General features: G+C 40.1%; 1 protein-coding gene across 1 annotated transcript; it reads right to left on the bottom strand.

Annotated features, from left to right (window-relative positions):
- Positions 1–2,655: 2,655 nt before the first annotated feature.
- Fbxo33 (F-box protein 33) lies at positions 2,656–20,051 on the bottom strand. Its single transcript, XM_052185786.1, has 4 exons — positions 19,339–20,051; positions 8,004–8,114; positions 6,358–7,043; positions 2,656–4,684 (listed from the first exon to the last, which is right to left on the bottom strand). The coding sequence occupies exons 1-4, from the start codon at positions 19,959–19,961 to the stop codon at positions 4,413–4,415; spliced, it is 1,692 nt and encodes a 563-aa protein (XP_052041746.1). The 5' UTR covers positions 19,962–20,051; the 3' UTR covers positions 2,656–4,412.
- Between the last annotated feature and the right edge of the window lie 1,897 nt (positions 20,052–21,948).

The following is a 21,948-nucleotide window of genomic DNA, read 5'->3' as shown; positions in this document are numbered from 1 at the left end:
GAGTCTGTATTCCAGCCAGAGGGATTAAAGGTGTGTGCTAAGGACTGAGACACAACACAACTAGAAACATTAATTTTTTTAGTAAAGAATGCAATCCTGGGATTCACAGTGTAATCAAATATCCTGAACATATATGATTAGGAAACTATAAAATTGTTTTGTGAACTTTGTTGATAATTGTTGCATCTGCAGTAGTAGTCCCAGGTTCACCGTAAGCCTGTTTAGAAAAAACTTTAGATGTAGTTTTCAGAATTTAAACCACCTGGTTTTTTCATATCTCTTTTCACAGAACTTGGTAGGAGTGTTAGAAAATTTTTTTGTTTTTGTTTTTGAGAGCCCCCCTTCCCCAAACAAGCTTTGAAGACCGTAAACTGTGTGTTATGATGAGGGGAAGGGGAGGAGGCTCTTGTTAAGACAGATTTAGCCTCGGTGGAGAAAAATAGAGTATTCTTGTAAGAATTTGAAAGCTTTCCAGCATGTAGTAGCATGAACTGTATTGCCCAAAGCTGGTCTCCCGGGCTGCTCCTTACCCTGCCTTCCTCTGTAAGTTCCCCTCAAGTGTATTATTTTCTCAAGAAGGTGCCATACTTTCAGGCTACACAGTATTTCATCTGCATAATGTCCAACACTCGCATTTATTTTTATTTTAAATTTTAGTAGGCCCAAGGTTGGCTCTTGCTTTTCTGGCAGTATTTGAATGTATAAATGGGCAAAGTGACTGGACAGAGAGCTAGAGCTCTTACCTAAGGGACAGTTAAGTGCACGAAGTGACTGATAGTACATTTTTTCTTTTTAATTTATGTGTACCATGAATGTGCAGGTGCCTGCAGACTCCAAAGGGTGTTGAATCCTCTGGAACTGGATCTGGAGGCATTTGTGAGATAAGGCTGCAGAAACCAAACTGGAGTTCTCTACAAGAGCTGTGGGAGCTCTCAAATGCTGAGTCAAGTCTAGCCTTGTGATTAGTTTTATTTAGGGAAAAAAATCAGTCTTTATTTGGAAAAAAGATATCGGAGAATCTTAGGTTATAAATGTACTAAAAATGATGTAACACTCCTTTATGCATACACCTGTGAAGCACATGTCTTGATTAAAGCAAAGAGTTTTATCCCTAGAGGATTTGTCTTGCATGCAAATAGTAAGCAGTTGGAAGCTGCCTTCTTCCTGTCAGAGCTCAGAAGCCACAGGGGCATTGGTTAACTGTTGGACAGATGCTTATGCCACGTGAGGCTGGAGTGGTAACCAGGATTACCGATACCTCTAGCGGTCATCTCTGGATGTAAGGAGAAAGTTATTTTTGCATATGATTATTTCCTACTTTTTCAAAATAACCCTAAAAAGCAGTTACAGCTGGTGTTTTCATTTTTGTTTTCAGGAAGCATGTCTTTGTAATTTGCTTTTTAGAACCAAAACTGAAGCTCAAGAGTTCAGCATAAACGAAAAAGCTACTTCATTCCCAATATTGAACAGGTGGGGAGTGAGCAGCCTTGTCTAGTCCCTGATTTTTAGTGGGATTGGTTCAAGTTTCTCTCCATTTAGTTTGATGCTGGCTATTGGTTTGCTGTATATTGCTTTTACTATGTATAGGTATGGGCCTTGAATTCCTGATCTTTCCAAGACTTATCATGAAGGGGTGTTGGAAAGCCAAATACTTTCTCAGCATCTAATGAAATCATCATGTGGTTTTTCTCTGTTTATGTAGTGGATTACGTTGATAGATTTCCATATATTGAACCATCCCTGCATCCCTGGGATGAAGCCTACTTGATCACTGGGCCATGGGCAGCTCAGTGGCTGTGTACTTGGTTGAACACATGTGAGGCCCAAATTGAATTCCTAGTACTACAACAATTCAAAGCATGAGCCTGGGGGTGGGGGGCATTCAGATTTAAGCCATAACAAAGTTGTGGAGGAAATTAAGCATTCGGACATACTTAGAAACATTTACACACAAGATGATCAAGTTTGTGTTTAAAAGAACGGCCTTAGTCAAGAATGAAGAAATTCTGGTAAAACTGACTAGGAAGTATCCTGGACACCTATGCATTATTGACTGTGTGTGAAGTACTGCTTTAAGTGCTTGGGTAAGCATTCTCTTACTTAATTCTCACAGCAACCCTGTCTCCAACTTGTGGTTCAAGGTGTGAATTCTCAGATGTTCCTGCCTTTCCTCCACCATCATGGACTTTAACCCTCTGAAACCTTAAGACCAATTAAACAGTTTCTTTAATAAAAGGCCTTTATCATGGAGTTTTGTCAGGGCAATTGAAAAGTAACTAAGACATTGAGCTTGAACTTTTGATCTTCCTATCTTCACTTTCCAAGAGTTGGGATTATAGGAGTGTGCCATAGTGCTTGGGTTTTTATCTTTTTAAGCTTGCCTTTTTGTTTTTTTGTTTTTTTTTCTCAAGACAGGGTTTCTCTGTGTATCCCTGGCTGTCCTGGAACTCACTCTGTAGACCAGGCTGGCCTCACACTCAGAAATCCGCCTGCCTCTTCCTCTCAAGTGCTGGGATTAAAGGCGTGCGCCACCACTGCCCAGCAAGCTTGCATTTTCTAAAAGTGAAAGAAAAATCTCTAAACCATGCAGCCTAAGCTTTTTATTTAAACATAGACACTTTGAGCATTTTGTATACAATAAACTAGATGACAATGGTCACTTTTTAATGCTTTATTCATTGATTAAAAGAATATACATTTAACATAAACCATACAACATCAGTCATCAGGTCAAACATTCAGCTGGTTTCCTTACAGTTTCTGTCAGGAGTTATTTTATCTGATCACATATACAAGATAAAATCTCACCACATCTGGCATTTACACACACTGTGCCAGTGGATTCACACTACTGATGTACATATAAAATCCGCATGGTATGTGCTCACTGGAGACAAAACAGTGCACACCTGTCAAAAGGTCATTTAATATAAGATGGTAAAACCATTTGTAAAACATATAAACTTTTTCCATAAATAGAATCATATCTGGACATCTGTTGCATAAATTGTGTTTCCAAAGCTTACACTAGAGCAGCCAGGTCTCAGCACTGCTGGGCACCCACGTTGGCTACTTACTTTATTATTGCAGACTGTCCTTAACATTAAATGCACAACATTCGTACCACTTAAAACTTGGGTCAGGTGGAAGTCTCACAGAGACCACGTCTGTACCGCGGTTGCCCTGAAACAGTTAAGTTGGCTTTTAAAGCCTCTCAGATATAACAAGGTTTTAAAACATACTTCATGGAATGTTCTTCATGTATCATAGCAGCTCATACCTGTGATGGAACAAGCTTTTGGTTTTCCTTTCTTTCCTTTACATTCACTATTCACAGTGAAACAGGTGCATGTTTTTTTTTCTTTTTTTTCTTTTTTTTATGTTTTTTTTTTCAGAGTTCTGAGGTTGCTGACTGAGCCACAGCACAGCTGTGTACCACAGGTCGAAATTCGACCTTAAATATTACAATCTAGCAGTATCTGGCTGGCCAAAGCTGGTCAGCCCCTGCCAGCATGTGGGCACTTCTTCATGTAAATCTATTCTTTGGCAGCTGACACTTGCGCTGACAGAGAGAATCCAGTGACTTGTTAGGGATTTCACGACTAATGTTAGTTTGCAAGCCTGTGCATTTACAATTCGGTGCTTTGACCTAGCCTCAGGTTTCCCTGGAATACAGTTCCTTTCTTCCTCTACCATTTTGAAATCTGGGCTAAACAAGCTAACTTGAATGTAACAGATGAAAAAAATCATGTCAGATATATTTTAAAAAAATCCAGCAATTTGCGTGTTCATGTCTATGTAAATACATTTAAAAGGGGTTAAGCAATGTCTAACTTATACTATATGAAATTCAGAATGGTAATTGGCAATATCAATTATTATATAGGTAATAAAAGTCAAACTTAGCTTTCTGTTAAAGATAACTCATTTGGGATACTACCTTTCCTTCTATTTCAAACAAAAATCAATGAGATGCTATCAGAATACATAGATGCAGTGCATTGCATACAAATCCACCAGGCTATGGATATTTATATATATAGATACGTATAAAAATATTTGGCTCCTGAGCTCTGGATTCTGACAAACAAAGAATAAAAATGTCAAAAAGGCAGAGTAACTCAGTGAAAAACAGTTAGCCAGTAACCTCAGCTAATCATTGGCTGTATGTCTTTAAGGTTTGCTAACAATCCCATTAACCGTGAAAGCCCTATACAGTGTCACTTTGAACTTCTAAAACCAATACCCGACTACGTTCTTTGATCAAGAAGTAGAATATACATTTATAGTTCTATAAAGCTAATACTGATTAAACACAGCACAAAAGGATTAGTTTCCACTAATGAAAAAAACCAAACATAATGGGACCCTACTTGCATATGTAGCCACAGGAATTATACATTTTAAAAAAGCTAAACGTCTTCGCTGAAGCTTTGCATCTCTCTGTAAAAATGACGATTTGGTTCAGTGAAGACACTGAGTGATTCAATGTCCAAGACTGCGTGCCAAGGCTGACCAAGGCCCAGTGATACCTGCTCAATAAGGTTATGTACTGGATCCACGTCCTGGTCGGCCAGTTCACCTTGGTCAAAATCAATGCTTTCTTCGGTGACTTCAAGCACTTTGAGGTCCGAGCCACGAAGCCGAGCAATGGCAATGAGGTTGTGTGCCCACACGGTGTAACCTTAAAGACAAGCAAAGGCTCTGTCATTCTCGGCTGGCCCATTCTGTCGGGTAAGTTAGTCTTTGCTCAGTAAGCACTTCTGTGAAGCGTCACATTTCTATTTACCATGTTGTCTTTTCCCCTTAAAACACACTGAGAATAAAGAAACACGATTATCTAGGCATGTATGCTATCTTTAGGAACACCACAGAACTGTGACTTACTAAGTGATGTATAACATTCATCAAAAGAGAAAACATTTAAAGTATGTAAATAAAACTTTTTAAACTTTGAATAATGACATATCACAAGGAACAAATTTCATTTCCAACATGAGTCTCTATTAACAATATATAGTAGCCTGCCGTTTATTATTGTAAAGACTAGTCTTTATGGTGTCTCACAGTCATAGTCTCAAGTTTATGACACTTGAAACTTTAAAGTTAACTGTTCATTATTAGAAGTTATGGAATTCTCCAGAACAGAGGTCACTTCTGGGAAAGGAAAGGATAAGTGGGACAGATGATGGGCAAGCTTTACCTATCATCTCTAAATAAGAAAAAAATGTAATAAAAGGTTTAAATTAACTTTTAAATAACTCGATGTTTGCTGATCCCCATTTTATTTCATACATTTTTGTGTGTGTGTATTATATAAGCGTGTATGCATATGTGTTTACGTCTGTGGGTAAATATGAATAGGCCTGCCTATGGAGGCCCCATGCTGATACTGGGAGTCTCCCCTGGTTGTTCTCTATACTTTGTTGAGGCAGGATCTGGAAACGGAGCCAGAGCTCAGGTGGCGAGTCTAGCTAGTCAGCTTGCCCCGGGATTCTCCCTGCCCGACTATGGGATTTGAGGTTGCCACCAAAGTGGCTGGCTGTTATGTGGGATATAAACTTTGGTCCTACATTTGCACAGTGAGCATTTCCCCCCAGGAAGCCCTTACTGCTTTTAGTATGCATCTGTTTCTTGCTACTCTCTGTAATGCATGGCCCAATTATGAAGATGTGAAAAATCACAACTGTAAGCTAAGAAAAATGGTTTCAAAAACAATGTAAGAGATATAGCATAGAGAGTTTAAGATATTCTTTGCTTGTTTTGTTATTATTTTTAAACAAGGTCTCACTATGTAGCTCAGGAAGGGATAGAACTCACTTATGTAGCCAAGGTTGGCCTCTCAAACTCATGACAATCTTACACCAGATCCTCAAAAAGTAAGATTGTGTATGATGTGTGATACCATGTCTGGCTAAGTCATTTTCATAGATTATTTTTTTAACTGCCTTTGAAGTAAACTATTCTCTTAATTTATCAACATAGTAATTCCATTCAAATGAGAATAGTTCACACACTAAGATGAATAACATGTAGGAAATAAACATGTAGCTAACCAATAGTTATTTCAACAGTATAGTAAATATACCAATGCTAGAACCTAAAGGATGAGACTGTACATATAAAAGCCATACTTTCCCTCCTTCTGTGCTAAGTAATTTAGGATCTTCTGACTGAACAAATAGATCCACGGCAGGTAGATACGACTATTTCCTTAGCTGTAGCAGGAGAAAGCATTAGAGGAATGCACAGACAGAGCAAGGTTGAGCTACAACTTTCCACTTTTGATATATTTCCTAGCATAAAATATTTTAGGCATGATGTTAATATCACATTATAGTGAACAAAACCACATACCATGAATTGCCAAAAGGGTGAGCTTTGTGCACCTCCATGCTAATAAAACCAATGGGTCTTCATTTCGGTTGTCACTAAGATCTGGAAAACCAGATGTGTCAATCATATCATTCATCAATATAAAATGGGTGAGGAACTTATCATACTGCCTGGATATAAGATCAACAATAGCCCCTGAGACACAAGTGACGTAGCTGTCAAAGTGAACCCTCTCAAGTGGTATATTGGGTTTCAGAATCTTTAGCATGTCTTCACTTTTAACGTCAAAAACCATTAGATAGACCCGAAGGCTGGAGCTCTTTCGTGACAGGGCTTTCCAGTGCTCATCGTTTGGCATGTTGTCTAATGACTTGAGCATCACTGAAGCATTGTGGACCAGAAGAGACAGTCGCTGCAAAGGCACATGGTTGCTATCGCTCAAGATTCTTGCCATCTCAGCTGTAAAGTCACAGAAATCCAGGGCGAGTGAGCGCAGATTTACAAACCGCTCTAGTTCGACTGCAGTGATCAGAGTGCTGTTGCCAGGAATGCTGTTGTCCAGTAAACTCAGGTGTTCCATGGAGTTGGCAATTGCGTTAGACAGAGACGACAGCGACGCTGGGGTTACTATTTCCAGCATAAACCCACAGGAGAGCCATTTTAGCTGCCTACTATTGCTCAGTACTTCTTCAAACAGCTGCTGAATTCTACAAGGAAAATGTCACAATTTTGTCACTAGTACTCAGCATCAATTTTTTAATGGTGACTTTTAAAAATGGGCAATACATGGCATTCAATGTTGAGATACATATTTCTTAATAATTGATTTCTATTAATTAAACCTACAAATGCAATAAAATTCACATTACAATATAATAAATAAGATATATTAAAAATGTAGAAATGCTTCTTAGGAAAATAGTATTTTTTTAACTAATATTATGGAAGAAAAGACTGATGATATATGACTTATTTTATAACAAAAGCAAGTGAAAAATTAACACCTCAAAATAGCAGTAAGGGACTGTGTACAAGAGAACTTTCTTCTGCAAGGAATCCAGGTTCATTTCCCAGCACCCACATAGTGGCTTATAACACCTGCAACAACTATTTCCAGGGCATCTAACTCCCTCTTCTGAGCTTTGTGGGAACCAGACATAAATGTGCTGCATATATACAAATTCAGGCAAAACACTCAAATATAACATGAAATATTAAGAATTTATACCCCAATAATTACCCAGCAAGCTACATGATTTATTCTAAAAGACTTATGACATGGTGTCATGTAACTATCACTAAAATGTATGGCTAAGACATTTCTAGGACATATAGTCTACCCCAACACCCACCTACCCACCCTCCCTCCCTTCCTCTGTATGGGCGAATGTGTGCATGTGAGTCTGAGGGTGTCTCAGTCAGACCAGAGCTTGTTGAAAGGACTAGTCAGCTGCTCAGCTTGCTCTGGGGATTCCGGGTCTCTCTGCTTTCCAAGGTTAGAATGACAGGTAGTCTGCCAGGCCCATACTGCATTCATATGGTTATGGGTTAAGTACTTAATTGCCAAGCACCATATATTTGCAGGAAAAACAAACACAATCTTGTGATTTTTAGAAAGGAGCTAGATAATTCACACAAGGCCTGGTAAAGCTGACGGTATAACTTACTGCTTAATCTTCTTGCCGTCAGGATCTACCTTGCTGAGGTATGTGCTGGACAAACTTCCTTGCTGCTGTACAACACTTATGTCTCCAAAAAGACTAAACTTCTGGAGGTTCCTATAGGAGAAAATGGTTAAAATTATTTTCTAAATGTTTAATAATACATATTCATACTAAAATATGTAGAGAGGACAATCTAGAAGAGCTTCCACTTTCTGACTTGCTTAGAATCTCAATGTGCTTCCGACTGCTATCCATATTCAGCTACAGTGTGGAGAAACAGCATACATGTTAAAGGAGGTGGACCTAGTAAAAAAACTTGTTGTACTCAAGCTTTACTGATTGTAGAAAACAGTGACTGAATCCAAATACTCAGCTCACATTGGCCTTTTGTGCAAATAATATGCATACTAGGAATAGAAACACTTTAAGTTATAAGAGATGTCAATCATAAGAACTCAAATAAGCTGGAGGTGGTGGCGCATATCATTGGTCTCAGCACTAGAGAGGCAGAGGCAGGCTGTGCATGCAAGTCCAGCCTAGTATTCAAAGCTAGTCCTAGGACAACCACCAGGGCTGTTATACAGAGAAACTGTCTCAAAAAGCAAAAACATCCAACCAACCAACCAACCAACCAGCCAACCAACCAACCAAAAAAACAAAAACCATAAAACACATCCGCACACGAATACACCCCCCAAACCCCACACTCCAATACTAAACAAACTAAACTAAACCAAACCAACAAACCAAAACACCCCCCCCCATAAAACACACCCATACCCACACCCCAACACAACACCACACCACACCAAACCAAACCAAACCAAACCAAACCAAACCAAACCAACCACCACCAACCAAAACTTCTCAAAAGGAATGTAGGAATGGCCCCCAGAAGCTCATGTATTTGAAGAGTTGGTCTTTAGGGAGTAGAGCTACTTGACACGGATTAGGTGTGGCCTTATTGGAGTAAGTATATCACTGAGGGTGGGCTTTGGGGCTTTAGTAGCCCACCCCAGACCTAGTCTTTCTTCCTGTTGCCTGCTGACCCAGATACAGAACTCTCAGCATCTCAGCCAGCCCCAATTGAATGTTTTCCTTTATAAGAGTTGCTGTGGTCATGGTGTCTCTTCACTAGGTAACTTGGCTAAAAAAAAAATGGGGACTGCCCCAAAGTTATTTTTGTACGAAATATACTTAAGTAATATAAAGAAAACCTTTCTCAGTTCTGTGACCACATATAGATAAGTCAAAGAATTGTTTTTAAAAAACTGTAAAAATCTTTACAGTTTTAAATTTCAGCTGTAAAATACTTTTCTAACCATTTGAAGGAACATTGCAACCAACACAGATGAAAGATGAATTGCATATGAAAGATGTTTATCAGGGAGGAAGTTAAAACCACAGTAAGAATGTGGTTTTGCCCCGGAATGTCTAAAATTACAAAGATTCACAACACCAAGTGTGTGCAAAGATATGGAACAACTGGATCTCACACTGAGTGTGCACATTTTACTGAGAGTGCAAAATGATACACTGAAAATAGTTTATCAACTAGCTAGAGTTAAAATACAGGTCAATAATTCCAACTGGAAGAACTTACCCAAGAGAAATAAAAGCATATATTCATGCTAGAATTAGATTCAAAAGCCCACAGCAACTTTATTCATAATAGAAATAAAATTACAAACTAGGGTCAGGTCATTGTTTCCTTAGGGCTAAAGATGGTGAACAGAGTAGAATTTCTTTGCTAAAAAAATTCTACATGCTGAATTTGATGGCCACATAGCAGAATTAATTGTTAAACATTTCTTCAACTACAGTCTTTTACCAGAATTTCTTCATTCTTTTTTCTTTTTTCTTTTTCTTTTTTGGTTTTTGTTTTTGTTTTCCTAGGCAGGGTTTCTCTGTGTAGCCCTGGCTGTCCTGGAGCTCACTTTGCAGACCAGGCTGGCCTCGAACTCAGAAATCTGCCTGCCTCTGCCTCCCAAGGGCTGGGATTAAATTGCGTGTTCCACCACAGCCCGGCTGAATTTCTTTATTCTTGACTAAGGCTTGTGTGTAAATGTTTCTAAGTATGTCAAATGCTTAATTTCCTCCACAACTTTGTTGTGGCTTAAATCTAATTGCCTCCCCCCCACCCCCAGGCTTATGCTTTGAATTGTTGTAGTACTAGGAATTCAATTTGGGCCTCACATGTGTTCAACCAAGTGCACTGCCACTGAGCTGCCCATGGCCCAGTGATCAAGTAGGCTTCATCCCAGGGATGCAGGGATGGTTCAATATATGGAAATCCATCAACGTAATCCACTACATAAACAGAAAAACCACATGATGATTTCATTAAATGCTGAGAAAGCATTTGGCTTTCCAATACCCCTTCATGATAAGTCTTGGAAAGATCAGGAATTCAAGGCCCATACCTAAACTTAGTAAAAGCAATATACAGCAAACCAATAGCCAGCATCAAACTAAATGGAGAGAAACTTGAAGCAATCCCACTAAAAATCAGGGACTAGACAAGGCTGCCCACTCTCTCCCTACCTATTCGATAAAGTACTTGAAGTTCTAGCTATAGCAATTAGACAACAAAAGGAGGTCAAAGGGATACAAATTGGAAAGGAAGAAGTCAAAATATCATTATTTGCAGATGATATGATCGTATACTTAAGTGATCCCAAAAATTCCACCAGAGAACTCCTAAACCTGATAAACCACTTCAGCAAAGTGGCTGGATATAAAATTAACTCAGACAAATCAGTAGCCTCTGTGGGACATTCACATTTAAGCCACAACAAAGTTGTGGAGGAAATTAAGCATACAGGAAACACACTTCAGTGACAAAGACAGATATTGCCTCAAAGTAAAAGGCTGGAAAAAATTTTTCCAAGCAAATGGTCCTAAGAAACAATTGGGAGCAGCCATTCTAATATTGAATAAAATAGACTTTCAACCAAAAGTTACCAAAAAAAAAGATGGGAAGGATAATACATATTCAAAGGAAAAATTCACCAAGATGAACTCTCATTTCTGAACATCTATGACCCAAATGCAAGGGCACCCACATTTTTAAAAGAAACTTTATTAAAGCTCAAAGCACACATTGAACCTCATCAATAATATTAGGAGACTTTAACACTCCACTTTCACCAAAGATCATGGAAACAGAAAGTAACCAGAGACACAGTGAACCTAACAGAACTTAGGAACCAAATGGATTTAAGAGTTATCTACAGAACATTTCATCCTAAAACAAAAGAATATACTTTCTTCTCTGAACCTCATAGTACCTTCTCAAAAAACGACCATATAATTGGACACAAACCCCAACAGACATAAGAACATTGAATTAATCCCACATATTGTATCACACCACCATGGACTAAGGCTGGTCTTCAAAACCAACAAAAACAACAGAAAGAACACATACACAAAGAAGGTGAACAACTATCTACTCAATGAAAACTTGGTCAGGGAAGAAATAAACAAATTAGACTTTTTAGAATTTAATGAAAATGAAGGCACAACATATCCAGACTTATGCGACACAATGAAATTGGTGCTAAAAGGAAAAACTCATAGCCCTGAGTGCCTCCATAAAGAAATTGGAGAGATCATACACTAGCAGCTTAACAGCACATCTGAAAGCTCTAGAACAAAAAGAAGCAAATACACACAAGAGGAGTAGACAGCAGGAAATAATCAAACTCAGGACTGAAATCAATCAAGTAGAAATGGAGAATTATACAAAGAATCAACAAAACTAGAAGCTGATTCTTTGAGAAAATCAAGATAGATAAACCCTTAGCCAAACTAACTAGAGGGCACAGAGACAATATCTAAGTTAATAAAATCAGGAATGAAAAGGGATACTTAATAACAGATCCTACTACAAAAGTTTATATTCAACAAAACTGTAAAATCTAGATGAAATGGATGATTTTCTACACAAATATCTGGTATCAAAGTTAAATCAGGATCAGATAAACCATCTAAACAGTCCCACAACCCCTAGGGAAATAGAAGTCTCCCAACTGCGGGGCGGCGGTGGTGCACACCTTTAATCCCAGCACTTGGGAGGCAGAGGCAGGTGGATTTCTGAATTCAAGAGGCCAGCCTGGTCTACAAAGTGAGTTCCAGGACAGCCAGGGCTACACAGAGAAACCCTGTCTTGAAAAACAAACAAACAAACAAACAAACAAACAAACAACAAAAACAGAAGTCCCCCAACCAAAAATGTCCAGGGCCAAATGGTTTTAGAGCAGAATTCTATCAGACCTTCAAAGAAGACCTAATACCAATACTCTTCAAACTATTCCACAAAACAGAAACAGAAGGACCACTACTCAATTCTCTCCATGAAGTCAGTTACACTGATATCTAAACCACCCAAAGACTCAACAAAGAGAACTTCAGACCAATTTCCCTTATGAATATCAATGCAAGTATAATAATATTCTCTCAAACCAAATCCATAACACATAGAAACAATCATTCACCATGATCAAGTAGGCTTCATCCCAGGGATGCAGGGATGGTTCAATATACAGAAATCCATCAACGTAATCCACTATATAAACAGTAATCCACTATATAAACAAACTGAAAGAAAAAACCCACATGATCATTTCATTAGATGCTGAAAAAGTATTTGACAAAATACAACATCCCTTCATGTTAAAAGTATTGGAGATCAGAAATTCAAGGCCCATACCTAAACATAATAAAAAGCAACATACAGTAAACCAACATCAAACTAAATGGAGAGAAACTCAAAGCAATTCCATTAAAATCAGGGACAAGACAAGGCTGCCCACACTCTCCCTACCTATTTAATATAGTACTTGAAGTTCTAGCCAAGTGAAAGGTCTGTATAAGAACTTCAAGTCCCTGAAGAAAGAAATCGAAGACCTTAGAAGACCTCAGAAGATGGAAAGATCTTCCATGCCCATGGATTGGTAGGATTAATTTAGTAAAATGGTAATCCTGCTGAAAGCAATCTACAGATTCAATGGAATCCCCAACAAAATTCCAACTCAATTTTTCATAGAGTTAGAAAGAGGAATTTGCAAATTCACTTGGAATAACAAAAACCCAGGATAGCAAAAACCATTCTCAACAATATAAGAACTTCTGGGGGAAATCACCATTTTTGACCTCAAGCTATACTATTGAGCAACAGTGATAAAAACCACAAGGTATTGATACTGAGATAGGCAGGAAGATCAATAGAATTAAAGAAATGAACCCACATACCTATGGTCACTTGATCTTTGACAAAGGAGCTACACTTATCCAGTGGAAAAAAGCATTTCCTTCCTTCCTTTCTTTCTTTCCCCCCCACCCTCCCAGACAGGGTTTCTCTGTGTAGCCCTGATTATCCTGGAACTCACTCTGTAGACCAGGCTGGCCTCGAACTCAGAAATCTGCCTGCCTCTGCCTCCCAAGTGCTGGGATTAAAGACAGCTTTTTCAACAAATGGTGCTAATTCAACTGGAGTCAGCATGTAGAAGAATGCAAATTGATCCATTCTTATCTCCCTGTACAAAGCTGAAGTCCAAGTGGATCTAGGTCCTCCATATAAAACCAGATACACTGAATCTAACAGAGGAGAAAGTGGGGAAGAACCTCGAACACATGTGCACAGGGGAAAATTTCCTGAACTGAACATCAATGGCTTATGCTCTTAGATCAACAATTGACAAATGTTGTCATAAAAGTGAGAAGCTTCTGTAAGGCAAAGGCCACTGTCAACTGGACAAAATGGCAACCAACAGACTGGGAAAAGATCTTTACCAAACCCACATCTAATAGAGGGCTAATATCCAATATATACAAAGAACTCAAGAAGTTAAGACTCCAGAGAACCAAATAACCCTATTAAAAATGGGGTACAGAGCTAAACAGAATTAAAAATGGGATACAGAGAATTCTCAACATTTGGCCTTGTTTTTATTTTTCTATGCTTTTAATTAAGTATCAGCTGCTTCTGAATTGCTGTTACTATGCTTTCTCTCCTCTGAGAGGCATTGAGGATTAACTCCTCAAGAGAAACCTTTGACTAAGACCTTATGTAAAAGATACAGATCCCAATAGATGTACAAATTTGCAGTGAAGAAACATAAAAAATATAAAGGCAATATAAATGTTTTAAAAGTTCACTCCTCAATAATTGAGTCAAAAATAACAAAATGGTTGAAATGTTAAGGAATTAAAAGCATTTAGTTTTAAACATATTCAAGATGAAAAGAAGACTCAAACAGGAATAAGGAAGCCAATTCCAGACCAGGATGAAAATTTCAACAACTTGTATAAGAAATTCAGCCAAGGGAGATTCTAAAAACCACTCAACACTATCCCTCCCTTATGGAAACTCTGAAAATGAAAAAGCTCAGCAAAGCTTGAAACAAGTTTAAAACAAATTTTGCCCGGTGGATGGCAGAGCCTATGGTCCCAGAGGTTAGTTAGCAAATGAGATCAAGTAGAAGAAGGATTAAAGCAAGGTTGAGCATTTACTCTCATTTAGCTCTCCTGGCAAGTTTGATTAACCTCTATTCACAGTCATCTTAAAGTTATCTTTGGGGAACTCCGTTACTGCATCATTTTAAGGTACGGAGTTGTTTGGGAATGTACAGACTCACCTATTTTCTCCATCAGCTCTACTTCTTGGGCAGTATGAATTGGTCAGTCCCTACGTATTCTATTTATTTTATAATGAGCCATTTAAAGCAAGTATATAATCACTGAGCTCATCAAAATGAAAGCTGTCTCGTACAGTATCTGTTAGTTGCTGGAGAACATTTTCTTTCAAGAAAAGTGAGGCTCAAGTTTGCTGAATTAGGACTTTTTTTTTTTTAATGAGATAGTGCTGAAATTTAGATGTTGATTATTCTCAAAGTCCATGGTTAAAGTAGGCTTGAACATTCATTCTGGATGGTGGTGGAAAATTTAAAAGATGGAATAGGTCTGAAAGCAACAGGACAACTGCCCACAGGCATTTAAATAGGGTTGCTTACATGAGCACGGTGGGATGAGTCAACATTTGAATGGTTTTTACTTAATTTAAATTCTAAATAAACTTATGTGACTAGTGGTACCATATTGGACAGACAGAACAATATTAGAGCCAACAAATAGGTTAACAGACTGAAACCTTCAAAATAGTAGTCAAAATTATTATTTTTTTGACAGGCTCTTTTTATGTAGCCCTGACTGTCCTGGAATTCACTCTATAGACCAGGCTAGCCTCAAACTCACAGAGATCCACATGCATCCACTTTCCAAGTGCTAGAATTAAAGACACACACCACCAAGTCTAACAACTCTTTCTTTTCATCAGTTAATTTAACTGAAACATATGTTATAGGAATAAGAGAAGCTGTCTGCCACACAGGATAATGAAGGAGAAGTAGCCAGTCTACCAACTAGGAAGGAGCGGCAAAGCCTAGAATTGCAAAGAACAAAACTCATGTAACTTCTCTGGCCTGGTGCAATGTTTAGTCTTTAAAAAAAAAAAAGCACCGTTCCAATTCAGAAAAGCTTACATGCAATGTGTAAACAGAGAAGATAAACATTAATTATACAATATCATGTCAACATCTACTGTTAAAAAACTACACCTGCCCAGGATACATGAGATTCAGGGAATGCTCCTAAAGAGAGTATTTTTTAATTAGTGAGCCTATTATATATTATCCCAAACCTTACAGATAACTTAGTTTTCATTTTTCTTAAGTAAAAATATAGCATTTCAAGACTAAATATGACACCTTGGCTAAAAGCTACAAATGTATTTCTGAACTTGTTTTGAATGTGGTAGAATTTTAACCCACTTAACACACATTTTAAGTTGTAGGTGGTGGGGCTCACATTTAACCCCTTCTGCTTGCATTCTGGAGGCAGAAGCAAGCGGATCTCTTGCGAGTCTGAGGCCAGCATGGTTTATAGAGAGAAACCCTGTCTTGAAAAGCAAAAACAAAGAAAAAAACACCACCACCAAAGAAAAGAAAAACAAAAACCCAAACAACAACAAAAAAACCAAAGAAACCATTTTAATGAGCTCTTACTGCAGTTCTAGACAAGCAGGAGGTCTTGCCTCCTTTAGAGACAGATTTCTGAAACCCTGTGTTTTATTGGCAGAGGCACTCTTTATTGTTGATTATCATCTGTTCTTAACACATTCAATACCAGTATGGCAGTCATAATCATTCTGACAGTATTCATAATTCAAATTAAACCAAACCAAACCAAACCAAGCATTATTTTCTCAGAGGATCAGTAACACTGATTATACCTCACAACTCTATGTCAACATTTCAGTTCTTTTCCTGTGGGGCATGAACAAACATGGAAGAAACTCAAAATAACTATGAACTGTGTACGGCTTGGGAGCAGAATGTCTGATACAGTATAATTCATATTCTTCTGCTTAAATAATGGCAGAAATCATAAAGCAAGAGCATTATAAATAAAAGAATATAAAATGTTTGTACTTCTCATTAGTTATTAAGTTTTAGCATACAGGAAGCTGAATTCTGTTCCCAGCAGCATTTAAATTGGCAGTGGTAGAACACACCTGTACTTCAACACTAAAAAAAACCAACCAAAAGCTACTAAGTGACATTGTTAATGCACTGTTTTAGGTTTGGAGGATTTGTTTGTTTGGTTTTTTTTGTTTTGTTTTGGTTTTTTGGATTTGTTTTTTTCCAGACAGGGTTTCTCTGTATAGCCCTGGCTATCCTGGAGCTCACTCTGTAGACCAGGCTGTCCTTGAACTCAGAAATCTGCTTGCTTCTGCCTCCCAAGTGGTGGGATTACAGGTGTGCGCCACCACCGCCCGGCTAGGTTTGGAGTTTTTAATCATAGAATCACAAGAGTCACTAAAAGTTAAAAAAAAAAAAAAGCTACAGGCTTTACTAAAGTTAGTGAATAGGAAAGTCAGTTTAAAATGTTTTTAATTTGATAAAGCTTTAAGAAAAAGTCTTATTTATATTATCATTTGAATACATCCAGTATCAGAGTATTTAGACAGTTCCAAAAATAAAGATGATTATTAACTTATCTTCAAACATATAAACTCTTTTTTTGTTTTTTGTCTTAAAAAGGGTCTTGTATATTCTGCCCTGGCCTTAAACTAGCTATAAAGCCAAGATTGACCTTGAACTTCAAATTTTTCTGCTTCTTCTGAGTGTTGAAGTACAAGTGTGTGTTACCAATGTCAATTTAAGTGGTGCTGGGAACTAAACCCAGCCAGGGCTTCCTGTATACCAGAAAAAGCACCTATCAACTAAGCTACACCCCAGTCCAACATGTTTTAATTTTAAAAGAGACAGCATTAGTACAAATAATGTAAACATACATAATGAACATGCTACCAAAGCATCAAAGTGCTATAGCAAATGATAGGAAAACCTTACAATCATGGAGAACTGACAGTTGTTAGCAGAGAAGTGATAGCAGACTCACAAGAGCAGACATATATGGCTTCACAAACAAGTACATCAGGACAGAAACTTAAATGGTAAGGATAAAAGAAAAAGAATTAAAGATAAAATGTACTATTGTACTATTGTGTATACATGCTATTAGAGGTTATTAAAATACTGAAAAGAACTAGGCACTGTGAGAAGTTCTTACTTGAATCAAAGGCACTATGACCTCCCTCCCTGCCTTTATTTTTTTTATTTTAAGTTTTGCAAGGCTGGTTGATTCCAGAACAAATCAGATGGTCTCTAGCTATGCTCAACTTTGGGAGAAAGCCCCCAACATGATTAATAAAAATTTTAGCCTTAGTTATCTTGACAAATAAAATCAAAGCAAGGAAGTAGAATGACTTCATGTGAAAGCTTAGGAAACAGGGCCCTGGAAAAATAGAACCATGTTCCCAGAAACAATGTTTTTGACACAGGAGTTGACAGAGCTCATGCTGGCCTTGAACCTGCTATGCTGAAGAGGATGACCTTGTGCCCCTAAGCTCCCTGCCTCTAGCTCCCACTTACTAGGATTCCAGAGCTGTAGCATGTCTGGCTTCCACACACAATGTGATGCTATAATACTTACAGTTTAACCTATCCAAAGCAGGGTTTCTCTGTGAAACCCTTGTGAGTCCTGGAACTCACTCTGTAGTCCAGGCTGTCCTCAAAGTCAGAGATGTCCCTGCCTATGCCTCTCAAGCGCTAGGATTAAAGGCATGTGCCATCACCACCCTGCTTAAACTCCTGATTTAATTATAGGTCATGAAAAAAAGTAATCTATAATAAGACATATGGCTTAGCATTAATCACAATCTATTCTCAACCCTATTTAACATAAAGTGGTGGGATATTGATTGTAAAAGCAAGGACACTGCTTAGAGAAAAACAGTGCCATAGAACAATGTGTATATCGCTTGACCTATTAAGCACCCATTTCTGGTCTCTAAAGGGGGACAATATTTTCTGCCTTGACCCTAGTAGTGTTGGAATGTCAAATCACTAAGTTATTTGCAAACTGCTGCAATTATTTTTCTTCCAAATTCAGAGTGTCATTGTAAGGATGGAATAAATATCCAGATACAGAAAATATAAATACGGTTTGCCAGGCATTAGACTTTCATAGGACAAAAAGGGAAATACTGATTAGGATACAGCGTCTGCCCTGGAGTCCAAATACGGGTTATAACCTCTAGGTGGACTATAGAAAAATCTATAGTAAAATCCTGATGCAAAATGATAGTCTCATACTTACCCCCCACAGTCTGCCCAGCTCCTTTACCCTACCCCAAGTTATGTTGTGTTACTTTTGTGTGACTCATTGGGAATGAGTTCAGTCTGGTGGTACATGGGATGCAGCTTCAAGTCTGACAGTTTTCTTCCTCAATGATTTTAACTAGCACTCCTCCCAGTCTTCAGGCAGTGGCCCAGGCTAATAAAACTGTTTCAGGTAAGGAAAGGACTGTTAAAGACTTGTTAAAGGTTAATTCTTGTAATCATGGACATCAGCAGGAAAATTACTCACCTTGTCACTATGAATTACTTATCACCATTGGTCAAATTCAGAATCAGAAAACCATCTTATTTTGTCTTAACTCACAACTTTCCCACGCATAAGATAATGCCATTGCCCAGTAGCTCTATCCCATGGCTAAGAACGGATGAATGAAAGCACGCCCGAGAGTCTCCAGGACCGGCGTTTGATAAAGTGTCTCGCCAAGTCCCGTTATCACCTCTTGTCTCCGGAAATAGTCGGGCCAGGACGGGTAGCTGCACCTACACAAGGCCATGAGCCGGCCAGCGCACCCCACAGGATCCTCCCAGGGCGAGCGGAAGAGGAGACCCTCGAGGTCCCCACGCAAGCCTACCTGTTGTTCCGGATGCTGAGCAGCACGCACAACACCAGCTCCAAGTAGATGCGCAGTACTTCCAGCCAGCGGGAGGAGAGCTGCAGGGCCTCACCTTCTTCCCCTCCGGTGCCCGTGTCGGTGCCGCCGCCGCCGCCGCTGCCGTCGCCCGGGCCGCCGCCTCCGCTCAGATAATTCTCCGCGGCGAACTCAACCCGCAGCTCCCGCACGAACCAGCCGCACTTGCGCATGAGGAACTCTAGCCGCGGCTGCTCCGCCGGCGAGACGCGGAGGCAGATGCGGAGCTGGGGCCAGAGCGCCGGGTAGAAGAGGCACTCCCGCCAGTGCGAACAGGAGGCCGAGGCCCGCAGCCGGTCGGGCGCCGGCAGAAAGGAGAAGATGTGCACGATGAGTTCGCTGGGCAGCGACGCGGCGCCGGCCGCCTGCCCGCACAGAGCCATCCGGCTCCGCCGCCGGCCGCTCGTCCCCGGCCGCCCGCGCAGTCCTCGCAGCAGCCCCCGAAGCCGGCGCAGCTGCCGCCGCCGCAGCCGCTGCCGCCGCCGCCACCGCACCACCCGGGCGGCCCCGGCTCGGGTTCGCGCTCCCGGCGGTCGGGGCTGCGGCACTGACAAGAACAACAACATCAATGACAAGGAAGAAGGGGGCGGAACCGTCGTGCACCTCGGCGGAACCAAGTGCAGGACGACTGGCTGAGAGGGGGAAAAGCTTGGGCGGGGAAGCCAGCGCGCCGCCGACTTTCTGTACCACACGCAAGTGTTCCCCAGCTAGCCCATTCAGCAACCTCAAAATCCTCTCTCGAACGGACCAGAAGCCCGGAGACGGCCGCGCTGCTTCTGAGGAAACCGCGGCTCTCCCCGTACCCTGACGCGGAGGCACGGTAGTGGTAGGGACTGAGAGTGACGTCAGCGGCGACGGGCGGAGCCTGGCGCGGCTTTGCGAGACTTCCGGAACCGGGGAGCTCCTGGTTGCCTGGATCGCGTGGCACGTGATCCATGACATCAGCGATCCGGGGCGGGGCTATCTGCGTGGGGGGCGGAGCCACTCAGGGCGTCCCTTGCCGGGTAGGTCCGGACCTTCCAGCGTGCTCGTGGCGGATCCTCGGCGTGCTGCGCGAAGTCCCGACGCTTTCTCATTCGCTGGGCTGTGGTCGCGGTGCCCGAGGTCCCGCATGCCGGGTCATTTACCATCTTGTTCAGAGTTGGACAAAATCGGCTACCGAAAGGCGGGTCGTGGCAGCACGCGGACCTTCCTCTTCCGACGTGCAGAGGCCGCACACGCCCCAATGCGGAACGAGTGACGACAGCGCCACCCTTCGTATTTAGAGGGGCAGGAAAAAAATGGCTAACGATTTTTATCTTTAGAGCTGGTACCCAGACTTAAAGGCTCTCTGAACCCTTGTCTTAAAAAGTTCTGTATAATTAGTATGTTTTATTAATAGCTAACGATCATTTAGTGGTAACATCAAATTAGGAAGTTAAGACAGGTTTTAATTTTCAGTTTCTTAAGGTCATTGAAGTGTTTTTGAAGAGAGCTGTAGACACAGATCGTCAGTGTATCAGTGTAGTCTGTAAAAACACACCCCTGTATACAAAAGTAACATGAATTAAATAAAGTGACTATTTTAATATATGATATCCCTAAAAAAAGTTGGAGAGGACAGCTTTTCTTTAGTTTGGTGCCCTCAAAGAAAGGGATTTTAAAAATAGCCCTTCAAGTTTTCAGCATGTGAAGTAGCTCACTCAAATTGTAAGTAGCAGGGATATCTAAAGGGTTAAGAGATTTTATGTCTGCTGCTTCAAATCGTTGGAACACACTAAAGAACTAGCTATTCTAAATGTTTTAGCCCTATGATAGGACAACAGACCTTCCGTTCACATTTTTTATACAGTTTGGTGTCACGAACCTAGTAAGCTACAGATAATAGTGTCCTTTTACCTCTAAATTTACATCAACTCGGTACTTTGAATAAGAAATGTATTCCACCAAGGTCACTTCTTTGAACCCTTGTCTGTAAAATTCTATGTAATTACTGTTTTATAAGCATTCAATGAACATTAAGTGGTAACAGTACATTAGGAAACTAAGACTTGGATTTGAATTTCAGTTTCAAAGGGATTGAAGTATTAGAGCCACAGACTTCTGGAGCCTCACTTTAGTTCACACCTCTGTTCTGGCTATTCTTGGATGCCAGTGTGACTATATCTGGGATGAAATACAATCCAGAAATGGAGAGTACACTTGTGAAAGATACTCTGCTTGGTTTGAAGTGGTTAAATTCATTTCTAGTTGGGACCTTTGAGGCAGAAGATAAACCTGAGTTGGATCTTGAGGCAGGAAGTCACACCTTTAATCTGGGCCACATCATCTGCTGGAATCTACATAATTTGGAAGAAGGAAGGTTCTGCTCTTTGGCTAAATGCTCTCTCTTGCTAGCGCATTCATTCCTTCACTGGTTTTGGAGCCTACCTTGGAATTCCAGAGCATACCGACAACCAGCTGAGACACTTCCAGCCTTGTGGGACTGAACAACTTCTAGATTCTTGGACTTTGCATTCACAGCTAGCCATTGTTGGATTAGTTACACTGTAGTCTGTAACTCATCCTAGTAAA

Source organism: Apodemus sylvaticus, chromosome 6 (genome assembly GCF_947179515.1).
Source record: "Apodemus sylvaticus chromosome 6, mApoSyl1.1, whole genome shotgun sequence".
NCBI lineage: Eukaryota > Metazoa > Chordata > Mammalia > Rodentia > Muridae > Apodemus > Apodemus sylvaticus.
This window is presented reverse-complemented; position numbering and strand designations above follow the sequence as displayed.